The sequence below is a fragment of the Amia ocellicauda genome, chromosome 16, assembly GCF_036373705.1.
Source record: "Amia ocellicauda isolate fAmiCal2 chromosome 16, fAmiCal2.hap1, whole genome shotgun sequence".
Classification (NCBI taxonomy): domain Eukaryota; kingdom Metazoa; phylum Chordata; class Actinopteri; order Amiiformes; family Amiidae; genus Amia; species Amia ocellicauda.
Window position 1 is genome coordinate 12,800,523 of NC_089865.1, and position 13,426 is coordinate 12,813,948.

The window sequence follows — 13,426 nt, forward strand, 5'->3', positions numbered from 1 at the left end:
TTCCTTCTCTTTCTATAGAATATTATCAGTGCCAAGGATGACTCTCATATCTCTTCAGTGAGGCCTAAAGAAAACCATTTCAGCAATTCAAATTGCTATGAACTGATGATAGAGCTTTTAAACTTTGACGACAGTTACAACAAAGACACTTATATTCACATGACTTTAAAGTCTGTTGTCCCACACTGCATTTATAACAGAAAAGTGGTTTCTTTTTGACAATCAAAACATTTTTCCAACATAACAGGTTATAAAATTGGTCAGCTATTCAAAAATGTTTCCCATTTTCTAGCGGAGTATCTTATTTCACACAACAGGAAGAAAAGCACAAAATGTTGTTCCTGCAAACATTTGGTGATCTTCACACCGTAACCTTTACTTATGCAAAAAAACAAACTGCAGCACTTTACAAAATAAAGATATGCCCCCTTCAGCCAACAAAAAAATAACAAAACCAGAAATGACTGTTACCATGAAGCAAAATAAAAATAAATACATACAAACTTGGGAAAAGCTAACCTGTGATCCCAGATTCTTACATAGTGCATTTAATTTGAGTGCAGGTGTACCTAATTTGTAATTAGCAAGTCTATTGTGACAGGTTTAGAAATATAAAAATGACACACTTATTATATTGACCACAGAATCATTCCAGCCTGAACTGCTCCTAAGACAATAATGGAAAGTATGGCATACTGTATTGTAACACTGGCCGTTGCTTTCCACTGCCAAATCTAAGAAACAGTCTGACTAATCAGAGCCTTTTCACATAATAGAAAAGTCAATAGCTGCACACAATCAGTAAACAAATTCAGCTATTTTTAAAAGGACCCAATCTCCATTTGGCACTGGCAATTTAAATTATTCTAGCGTGTAACACTTTAATTGTGTAAGACAAAGACGATGTCGGAGACACAAAAGAACTTGCAGCAAAGGGAGAACTACAAGTAATTTTTAAGCTGCCACTATCAGATGACAAGTGATAAGCATTTTGTAAGAATTAGTTTGCTTATGTATCTGAAGGCGGTGAAGGGCTGTTAGTGGGAGTAAGCAAAAAAAAAAAAAAAAAAAAAAAAAAAAAAAATAGTTTTAACTAGGTCCCTCTTTCCGATTATAGTTTAAAAAAAAAAAAAATTGGAGACAGGCATTACGTGAATAGGGATTTAATTATCCTAAAAGAAATTGCTTTTATTCATAGTATATACTCACATATATATGAGAGAGAGAGATAGCTTATACATATATATATATACACACAGTACTGTTCCAAAGGTTTAGGCAGGTGTGAAAAAATGCTGTAAAGTAAGAATGCTTTCAAAAATAGACATGTTAATAGATTATATTTATCAATTAACTAAATGCAAAGTGAGTGAACAGAAGAAAAATCTACATTAAATCCATATTTGGTGTGACCACCCTTTGCCTTCAAAACAGCATAAATTATTCTAGGTACATTTGCACACAGTTTGTGAAGGAACTCGGCAGGTAGGTTGGCCCAAACATCTTGGAGAACTAACCACAGTTCTTCTGTGGATTTAGGCAGCCTCAGTTGCTTCTCTCTCTTCACGTAATCCCAGACAGACTCGATGATGTTGAGATCAGGGCTCTGTGGGGGCCACACCATCACTTCCAGGACTGAAGATAGTTCTAAATGACTTTCTCTGTATGTTTGGGGTCGTTGTCATGCTGCAGAATACATTTGGAGCAAATCAGATGCCTCCCTGATGGTATTACATGATGGATAAGTATCTGCCTGTACTTCTCAGCATTGAGGAGACGATTCATTCTGACCAAATCCCCAACTCCATTTACAGAAATGCAGCCCCAAACTTGCAAGGAACCTCCACCATGCTTCACTGTTGCCTGCAGACACTCATTCGTGTACCGCTCTCCAGCCCTTCGGCGAAAACATGCCTTCTGCTACAGCCAAAAATGTCAAATTTTGACTCATCAGTCCAGAGCACCTACTGCCATTTTTCTGCACCCCAGTTCCTGTTTTCATGCATAGTTTGTGCATAGTCGCTTGGCCTTGTTTCCACGTCGGAGGTATGCTTTTTTGGCCGCAAGAGAGTCCAGAGAGTAGATGGGTGTACCAGGGTCCCACTGTTTTCTGTCAATTCAGAGCTGATGGCACTGCTGGACATCTTCCGATTGCAAAGGGAAGTAAACATGATGCGTCTACTGCAGTAAGTTTCCTTGGCCGACCACTGCGTCTACGGTCCTCAAAGTTGCCCGTTTGTTTGTGCTTCTTCAAAAGAGCTTGGACAGCACATATGGAAACCCCCATCTGCTTTGAAATTTCTGCCTGGGAGAGACCTTGCTGATGCAGTAGAACTACCTTGTGTCTTGTTGCTGTGCTCAGTCTTGCCATGGTGTATGACTTTTGACAGTAAACTGTCTTCAGCAACCTCACCTTGTTAGCTGAGTTTGGCTGTTCCTCAGCCAGTTTTATTCCTCCTACACAGCTGTTTTGGTTTCAGTTAATGATTGTTTCAACCTACATATTGAATTGATGATCATTAGCACCCGTTTGGTATAATTGTTTAATCATACACCTGACTATATGCCTACAAAATCCCTGACTTTGTGCAAGTGAACCTAGAAGAATTGATGCTGTTTTAAAGGCAAAGGGTGGTCACACCAAATATGGATTTGATTTAGATTTTTCTTCTGTTCACTCACTTTGCATTTAGTTAATTGATAAATATAATCTATTAGCATGTCTATTTTTGAAATAATTTTTACTTTACAGCATTTTTTCACACCTGACTAGTACTGTACATATCTGTGTGTGTGTGTGTGTGTGTGTGTGTGTATATATATATATATATATATGTACTATAAATAAAAGCAAATATTTTAATATGTTAAATAATTCTAAGAATAATTCAACATATTAAAATATTATCTAACATATACACAAAATTCACGGGGTAGAGTTTCACATCACAAAATGCAGCGCACACATCTCAAAACCACTGCGAACACAAGGGAACCTCCAACTGTATACTCTCTAACCCACAATTGTTACACACCAGGAAGCGCAGCTTGACTAGTGTAGACATCTCCTATTCACTGTGGTCCACTGATCACCTGTACTGTTCTCAGATGAATCACAGTCCATTGTAAACTTCTAACATGGTAATATTAGGTGATATTGTACACAAGGATATTATTAGCTATCTATAAGGGTTCTCCACATTCAGCATGGTGCCGAGACACTACGACTGCACGACTAATGTACACATATGTCAGAGTAGTATGGCTTATTACTAAAAACCTATTTAATGTAGGTCAAGATTAATTTGTCTGGGTTTCCCATGCACATCTTAATTTCACCCCTCCAAGAAGAATAGCACAGGATCTCTTATGTGCAGTTGGGGCAACTCATCACAAGCCAATCCAGCCTCAAACCTAAACAGTAGACCAACCAATTGGTGATGTTTTGGGTGAAAAAACATTTGCCTCCTTACCTGAACTTTTCACATCTCCGGTGCGTGACAGATCTTTTTGCTGGATGTTTCAGAATAATCCCCGAAACGTTCCTATACATATTCTTTTATATCCTACTGTCTTTGTGCAGAATATGTATGCACAATACACTTTACAGATTGTATTGATTGTTCAATGACCCTCTGAGCATGAGAAAAAAAAAATCTATCACAGTACTTACTGAAGCTGTTCTTGTGCGCTACCAAAGCAAAGCATATTGCAGTGGTTTGAGTTCAAATTACAAGAAGCCACAGCATGAGAGAGGATTCTTAAGACTGTTAGCCTTTGAGTATGTCACAGATTCAGTTATAAACTAACTTCTGCTCAGTTTTCTTCATGTTCCTATGGATAAGTTGATGGCTAATCCAGAGATACTGCCAATAGGAGCATAGTATTAAGCCACAATGCCTCTGCCCTATTCTTCGCTGTATAGGAATCTTGACATGTTACCCATTAAACCAGAGGTTCACACAGAGCGCATTGATCACCACACTGTCTGAAATATCTCCCTGAAGATTCTTTATAATAATAGTATTTAGCAAATTTGAGATCAGTAGCAAACAAAATAAAAATATAGAATTTTTATTACATTTGCTCAGCACAATTCTGAATGAGGTTTAAACAGGTTTCCTATAGCTGAAAACCACAGAATGAAAGAGTAAAACAGATTTTCATTTATATGAAGTAGTCTAACTGCAATCAGGGAGAATCAAGACTGAATCGGAATTAAACAAAATCTAGAACTACATCACTGATGCACAAGGATAGTTTAAAGTACAATTTTGTAAGATAATCACGGAAACAACTTCAGCCAATACAGGTAGTTGACAAAACCATTACCAGGCAACAAACACAAGCTAGCAGTGTTGGAATCCTCAAGTCTTCCCTGGGGGTTCATGCTTTGGTTTGAAACTTAGTCTTCTGCATCATAGAGGCAGGTGATGGAATTCTACACCATAGTAAGCAGCAATTCGCAAAGTAAAGCAATTCAATATTATGCACTTTGAAACTCCCGCCAGGTCTTCTACAAAACATGCATACAGACACATATGTATAAAATATGTATAGAATTAATAGGCTAGGAAGGAAGAAAGTACTCACGGGTCATGTGGAAAATGGCATCACAGGCACTGATGTGTGACAGGAAAGCATTTCCCAGGCCCTGTCCAGCATGGGCTCCCTTCACCAGACCAGCAATATCCACCACGTTAAGAAACGCAGGAACTTTGCTGCAAAACAGAATCAGTTCTTACAAACACTGGTTCCTTACTTTCACCCACAGCTCTTGCTTGGTTACGGATTGACTCTGCCGTTCATGTTCTTCATAGCAGGAGTAAGAGAATGTTGGGAATGTAGACGTAAGGGATGGTTTTGGTGACTGCTGGAAATATAATTGAATGGACCTCATCTAATAATTGGGTCAGGCAGCGTACTTGACTGCATACATTCTGGCAGTGGAAAACATGGTTATAATAAATTACCCTCCGACCCACAAATGATATAGAGCTAGAAGGGGTCTCCCTTACGAAGATGTCAAAGTCCAATGATTTCTGGATTTCTCTATGACTTGGAGTCAGTGGCCCCAATGGACAAAAGCCATGTGGTAACCTAATTGGTTTTCTCTCCTGAAGATATGATTTGTTATCTTAGGTGTCTACAAGTAGTACAAGGAAACACTTTTGAAGTGCTGCACAAAACATGAAACTAGCTGGACATCATTCAATAAAATTTACTCTAATTTTCCCTGTAATAAGATACTGTCAAGTCACACACAATTGGGTCTCTGGTGACAATGAAACAGCACAGGGCCTCATAAAGACAGTGTTAATTACATTTTAAACAAATGTTAACAATTAAAAGCATATTTTCTTCACACACTTTCAAACATACTGTATGTGTGAATGCAAATGATACAAAAAGGTCTGTGCATCTGTTCTTAGGTTTTCAACAAAGTTTAATTTGGTTAAAAATTAAAGTATTCAAACCCTTTAGATTACTTTCAGCTTTAAATTGGGAGACTTTTTCTATAATAAAAGCAAGCATACCTGAGAGGCTTGTGGAACTGGCAAAGATAATCATAGCGTTCATCGGGTATGGGCACCCTGCTCTCATTGGGGTCAATGGTACAGAAGGGGAAGTTTTCTGCCGAGGCCTGGCTTTTCGTGAGAACATTGAAGAAGGTGGATTTCCTGCAACCAAAGTAAAAGAACTTAATTAAAGGAATGCTTATTTTGAGATCAGCTATAGTAAAGTTTTATTGTATTTTTATTTGTAATGCATCCACAGACAAAATCCACATTAATTCAATAGACTCAATTAAACACATATTCCTTGGCCATAGATTAATGACATATATTCCCGACAGCACATGTAACACTTGATATTCACAACTGTAATACCCACCCTGTATGCTAACAAAATAACCCTTTACAACATTGCTTTTTTCCTTTGTCCATATCGCAGATGACAATCTAGCAGAACAGCACTAGTCAAAATAGCCTACTATTACTTACATTCATGATACAGTGCATAAATAGGGTCTTTAATCCCCAAATGTATAAACTGGGTCTCAACAGTCCTGTGGCAGACTGTACAGGCCTCTCATATATGAATTGCAATACACAAGCAGTTAAATGCATCCCTGAGGAGAACTCATTGAAAGATTACTCCTGTTGTCTAGGCTTAAAGAGGACAGATTATAGTTGCACAGCAAGAGTATTTTAGGCATATATAAAAATGAACATTTACAGAGATCTAAATTCATGAAACACTGGCTAGTTTTCATCCTGGGTAATTTCTCTATAATTCAGTTCTTTCACCTCTTCGTTGTGGTTTGCTAGGTGTAGATTAACATTTTAAGCACACAACCATGGGGAAAGTGGGCTTCTTCCGATCCATTATCGCGGGATGTCATGTCAAGGTGGCTTGATTATTTTATTATTTGCTTAAGATGCAGCATGAAGAAATCCTGCACACTGCACATCCAAAATTCACTCACAACACCAAACAGCTTTCCTGTTAAAATGCATACCAGCTCAAAGGCTAAAGTGGCTGTGAAAAGCAGTACAAATCTGATAAACCTATTTGATTCCCTACAGACACCATGCTTGTGCTTTCATAGCTACGGGTCTAGTATTGGCTAGTAATAGATTATGATACTACATATTTGACGGACATAAATTATTTTCTCATTTTTATTTAGGTTTTAATACCAAGACACAAAGTTGGTAAAATTAACACATTCCTAAAAACCTCAACAAAAGGACTGTAGTTAGTGTGACTGTACAAATATCTAATGTAAATAAACCATCAAATTGAGAACAAATAGCACTCTCTGAGAAGTCCAATATACAGAAACACAAGCTATGCATGAATAATAGTGATTATCTTTTCATTCTTGGTTAATGCAAGTGTGGGACGAGAAGCCCGGACAACGCATGTCCAAGATGTATGAACAGAACAATAGCCCTGTAGATAAGTCCATGATTCAGTGCTACAGCTGTACATCTCCAGACTCTGTCCACTGGCACTGGGCAGGGGATTGCCTCTCTTCAGGAGCCAGGTCAGAGGCAGCTGTTTTCAGGCAGAGGGCAGAACCGGCATGCCTGCCAAATCCTTCTCTAACAGCAGCAATTCATGCAGGTGCAAAGCAGTTATCACTGGTGGGCATTGGGTACAACAAAAACCTCAGGCTATTTAAACCCATCCTCCCTGGCAGAAATGACAGTGCAGGGATGTGGCATTTAACACATGAAGCAAGGAGGCTTTGCTGGCCTCTCAATTGTACACTGCAGACCTGTGAATGGGTGTGTCCAAAAGTGTGCTTTCTACAAGGAAAGGGGTCGTGACAAAACAAGAGCATAGGGCTTCAGTACAGGGTTTAACTTTGCAGAAACATAATATTCACACTGCCTTGCTGTTTCTGCCATCCAGTGACAGACGTATCTTAAATCCACTTATTATTTTATTTTAAATGAATGCTCACATACATATAAATAAACATGGCACAATTTAACCACATATGAAACGTACACACAAGTGCAAGTCAACATCACAATAACACCATATACAAGTCACTTATTTATAGCACTAGAATTATACTCCAATGCTTTTATTGTTATACAATAAAACTGACATTAATCGAATTGCAATATTTCCAACCCTATAATGCTATTTGACAATAATGTGTCACATGAACATCACTATCATCATCATCAGATACTATGTAGAGGTATGGTTACTGCAAATTGCACTTCTAATAATTGTAATGAACTAATCTAAACTAATCAATATAGACGTATATATAAATTATGTAAAACAGCATTCATATTTATGCTTGGGGTTTCAGTTGATAATACAATGACATTATTATTTACAAACATACCCAACATTTGGTAATCCGACAATGCCAATCTTCAGTGAAGTCCCAAACCTGCCAATCAGAGGCGCTTGCTTTGGTCCGTCATCTGACTTTTTTGGAGACATCTGAAACAGCAAAGACCCGAGCAGTAAATACCTTTTCAACATGCCACCAGTACCTGGCTGATGTCAATCTTGCCCCAAACCCACCTTTTTTGGAGCCATGATTGCACATTACTCACAGCATATCTACATTCAATAATAAATAAATACCCAGAGGCCTACTGAGTCATTGCTACATTAAGACTCAGAAGTAAGTATGCATTACACAGGCGACAGCAGGATACAACGAAGCTCACCCAGTCCTAAAAATAGAGGATGCAGCTGGGAGCTGTGAAAGATGAAACGACCATAATAATTTGCTGACCTCACAGCTCTATATTTACGAACCAAACAGGTTAATCAACCGCGCAATGTATGGACGGGCTCAATGACACGCTATCCCTGCGATTATACATTGAGGAACTGCAGATATCTAAGGAAAACCGCGTTGGGACTTTTTTGTTTTATTAACTATACAACATAAACTCATGTGCAAAACTGACAAATGCAGATGAGGCCCGTCTCTTCCATTCACTGTGCCACCGTCCGCAAGCATGCAGGCATGGGATGATAACACTTCAGAGAATCGTTTAAAAGAAATCAAGGCTTTCAAATATACAAGTTTTTAAAATATAAACCGTGTAAATTCACCTTTCAGTCTAATTTTCTCCGGTGTTATGAACCAAAAGTGAAATACTGTACAACAGTACACACACTGCTCCCTTTGCAGAGAGTGATGGGAAAAGGGGGCGGGCTTTCCAACACACCGGAACATCCACTCGCTCGCCGGCCCCTCATTGGTCAGAGAGCCCGACGCACAGGCACGTACTTTGCGTGCTGAGACCAACGTCATCGCTGCGTACAGGAAGTATTCTAATAGGAAATGAAAGAGGTTAATAAAGTTGTTGCGTGTGCGAGGACGGTTTGTATCCAGTAAATATATGTGACTCACTTAGCTTTGGGTGTCTATGCACATGTTCAGACATGCACTGCAAACCAAATAAGAAAAGCCTCATTTCTGCTTTTAACACGTGTTTAAGCGGACTAAGGATGAGATCAGCCGTGCCCGAGTGCTTCACGAACACAGACCCGCTTCAGATCGGTGTTCAAGCCTTGCGATTGCTGAGACATACTGACCAGACAGTCACAAACATGACAGCGGCTGCTACATCACTCTGTCTTTGTCCATTCGTGAAAAATCCCTTCATGATGGATTTGCATAGACATGAAGAGAAAGTCATGGGAATGCTTCCTTGACTTTTTGTAGCTAGTCTTCATAAAAAATGGACTTGTTGAATATCATAAATTGTGGTTGTGGTCGGCGTTGGTAACTTACGCAAAATACTAATATTACCACAACCTTGCTGAATTGTTCAGCCAAAAATGAGTCCAATCTCCGGGATCATACTAACAGCAACAACAGCCCATTCATACTGCATGATCCCACGACGCAGGTAATAACCGTTCAGTCAAGCCAGTCTATTCCCCACTGTACAGGTATGTGCAATACTCTGCTGGGAATGAGCTGCCTTCCCACTGTTATCTTCACCTGACTTTCACAATTATTTATCCCTTGCGGTTGAGCTTAGAGTTCCAAAATTAGGAACGACTTGTAAATCAATTAATAAAAAAACACATGAACTTAAGAGTAGGCTCTATTTCTGAAATTAGTTTCTTGTTCTTGGGGTTGAGCTAAAGCACTACGTTTAGTATTCTATAATATGATTGATTATACAGTGCACATCATTTAAATCAACCGACCCCTCAAGGATTACACTCATTCAGTAATCATACATTTAAGAAATAAATAATATTTTGCAACAACTACAAGACATCATATTCATTATTTTGTAATATGATGTATTATTATTATTTTTTTCTGTAGAAGAAAGTAGATACTTTGAAAATGAAAATAAATAAATAATAAAAAAACAATAAATAACTTTTTTGGCGTTATTCTTGGGAAGCCAGAAAGTTTCTTACTATCTGTTATACTGGCTTTCAATGCACCGACCGCAGTGGCGACTTGAACAGCGGCTTTTTGGGCTCGGTCACATGCTGTGTGAGACGCACATACCAGCACACACAGTTAACAGCACACACAGTTACCAGCACACACCAGCACACACAGTTACCAGCACACACAGTTACCAGCACACACCAGCACACACAGTTACCAGCACACACAGTTACCAGCACACACCAGCACACACAGTTACCAGCACACACAGTTACCAGCACACTTTGGGGTCTGCAATATGAAGATGTTAACATCAAAGGTGTACCTCCAGCACACGCACACAAAATAATGCACGTTTATTATGGGAATGAAGTTAGAACACACACGCAGTAATATTACAGTGAAGACTGTTTGAATTATGTCAGAAATAAGACGAATTAAAAAAGAAGAACAATCGTTACCGACAAGAAACATGTATTGTATCCTCACAATAGCTTTAAAAAGTCTGTCATCCGAATTGCATATTACAGCGTTGACTTTTAGAAATAAACTGTATGCAATTATAGGCCTATACCTTTAATAGTTTGGTATTTTCTAATTCAGAATAGGGGGAAAAAACATGAAAAAAGGAAAATATCATAATTGTTTTTTAAATAAAAGATCAGCCTCAGTTGATTGTGTATTATATAACCTGCAGCCAAGGGCAACTCCAGGTAAATGACTTGTAACTTATTGTTCTTGCCGAGTCTGTATAGAGCTACAGGGGAAATTCTTTAGTATTTGTCAGTGCATGTATTTGGGGTAAATTACAAATTGTACATAAAACGCGACCTCCCCATGCTAACGCTGAACTAAACGGCCTCCACCTTAAGTAGAAAGCACATATCATTTCAGGAAATTATAACAAAAGGAAATTGCTTTAACTTGTAGTAGACTGGACTGCGCTTGGCCTTCAAAAATATAAGAAAGAGTAGAGTGATTAGTAAATACCTAATCCTAACCGACAGTGCTTGACAGGTTACTCTATAATGCACTATGGATACACCTGGATAATCCATATTAAAATAAACATGCATATTTTTCTTTTTCTTAAAATCAATGTATTTTTTTAATTAAAAAAAAAAATCGTGAAACTTAAATATTTGTGGTACCTTAACATTTTAATTTCATGTTCCTGCTTTATTCTATGATAATGTTCATGTGACCATCACTAACATATATGACTGTTTTCACGTTGATGCCAATTGTGACAGCGAAGAGTTTCCAACCACAGGCAGTTTTCCAAAGACAACGTGCTCGCTATGAGACTACATACACATCTGGGTGTCTTGTTGTCGTTGTGTCTTGTTATAAATTGTTTAGAATTTATGTTAATATGTAAATTAGGCTATAATTAACCCTTTGCCTTTATGTATTCTGGATTTTAATCACCAGATGAAAGAATAAAACGTTAACCTTTTATATGTTGGGGGAATGATTATTATTGTTCATGGGATCTAAGACTATTATTTTTATAGTGTCAAATCTAAGTATTATATTACAAACAACTTATGAATTCTAATATCCAGTGCGGTCACCAAACCACAAGACGGAGTGGAAAACTGGCCTATAAATTCGATTTAGCGTTAATAAAATAATATATATATATAGTAATAAATGTAGGCCCACTGATCTTGTCAACGTTTGATTTAATAAACGATGAAACTCTAATCTTGCATCCATATTTTTGAAAATAGACATTTATTTCCAGTCTGTGAATAAAAGACCCAAAACAGCTACTGCATGTCGTGCCATAATGTTTCGTAGTATAAATGCACTTATATTCAAACAAAGTAAAACAAAGCCTTAAAAAAATAAGCATATACACCAGAGGTTGCCAACCTATGTTGTTATTTTGTTATAGCTAATTTAGCAAAAAATATATATACTTATGTGTGAATTTATATGAGATTATGTTGATGTCGTTCAAATAAGACCAGAAGTGGTCCTGTATCTTTAATGACGTTTCAGGGGACAATTGAAGTTCCATTAAATGAAGACTTCACACCGTTTCAAAATCACATTACAGGCCTGCATTATATTCGCCAATTGTAAACTGCATTTCATTAACGTTTCTATATAATTGTATATTAGTAAGTATTGAATACACTTATGTTCAATAAGGTTTTGACTGGTAATGTCATAAAGATGGCATGTAGGTATCAATTCACAATATTGTTTCTGATGTATTGTAGTGATGTTTTCTTAATAACTTAATAACTAAAAACATGCCAATCGTGCAGAATACAAGTGATTGTTGATGTGAGTATTTTTGTACTCGAAAATTATTTGTGTATCAAATGTATACAAAAATCCACAGTGTTATCATATTACATATTTAAAAGGAATGATATATCGACGTTAAAAGCATTGAAGCGCAGCAACATTGACACGCACTGACGAGCTGTCACACACACACACACACAACAGTGAATCCACAGTGTATTAGGTCTGTTGTAGTTTGCACGGAAAAACATGGGTTCTTCTTTAGTAAGGTATCGAGTACACAACTCTGCTAAGCTGTGATCTAATATTTTTCAAGATAGAAAATAAGAGCTATTAACACAGCTTGAGCCAGAACCGTTCCAGCATTACAACACTTTTTGGCTGCAGGTGAATACATTTATTGGAGTGCATGAAAAGCCTGAATTAACGGAAATATAACACAGCGTTGTTTAAATTCAACTAAAATAGGATCATACACTGATAAGTCCACGCTTTGTTGATCTGCGCTTGGAGTCTAGCACTGCTGTAATAATAATAAGGTTATTTTAATCAAGGTGCCTATATGAAGGGTGCTGACATGACGGCTCTTGGTCCGTGTTTGAGAGCAATCAGCGCGCAGTCAGGACGAGCGGGAGCCCTGCTGCATATATTCATATCTCACGATAAACACGTGCAAAACTCTGCACATTTACATGCACATATTCTGCTCAAAAGAGATGTATGCTTACAATTATTTTTTATCAAGCGTCTCCAGACCAAATTGAGAATTTGGTCAAATGGCTGCATGCATACCAAAGCACTTGTGTCTTCTTCGTTCAATTGAATTTAATCTTCAGGGTTTTTTTTTCCAAAATATCTGGTGAAAGTGAAATAGGCAGATGACATCGCTTAAACTCGGTTGTGTCGAGTCATTTATTTGCAACGTGTTTCATTCTTGTTTTCTTGCTTTGTTTATGTATGCATGTAGCCTATATATGCATATATGTTAGATTTAAATATCCCGATTTACTGTAAAGTTTGATTAGACTATACTATTTAAGTGGATTCCCTCCACATAGAACTGTATTTGCTACTCCTTCACAGCTGTTTGTTTTATGGCTAAGGATTAATTTAGTTGTTGTTGTATTTCCATTTTAATTACACATGTTTTTACACTTCAATATAAACAGGTACTTCAAATTAACAGGTATGGGCTCACGGGGCCTTTTAAGATTATGCAGAATAGATGATGTGCTTAATTGTTTACAA

At 37.6% G+C, this 13,426-nt stretch overlaps 1 protein-coding gene across 1 annotated transcript in view; it reads right to left on the minus strand.

Annotated features, from left to right (window-relative positions):
* ola1 (Obg-like ATPase 1) overlaps positions 1–8,715 on the minus strand; it is a 47,199-nt gene extending 38,484 nt beyond the window's left edge. The window contains exons 1-4 of the mRNA XM_066687395.1: positions 8,605–8,715; positions 7,877–7,977; positions 5,538–5,681; positions 4,594–4,721 (exon numbers count right to left, since the gene is read on the minus strand). Of these exons, the coding sequence (XP_066543492.1) occupies positions 4,594–4,721; positions 5,538–5,681; positions 7,877–7,977 (373 nt within the window). The 5' untranslated portion in view covers positions 8,605–8,715. The remainder of the gene's footprint in view (positions 1–4,593; positions 4,722–5,537; positions 5,682–7,876; positions 7,978–8,604) is intronic.
* Between the last annotated feature and the right edge of the window lie 4,711 nt (positions 8,716–13,426).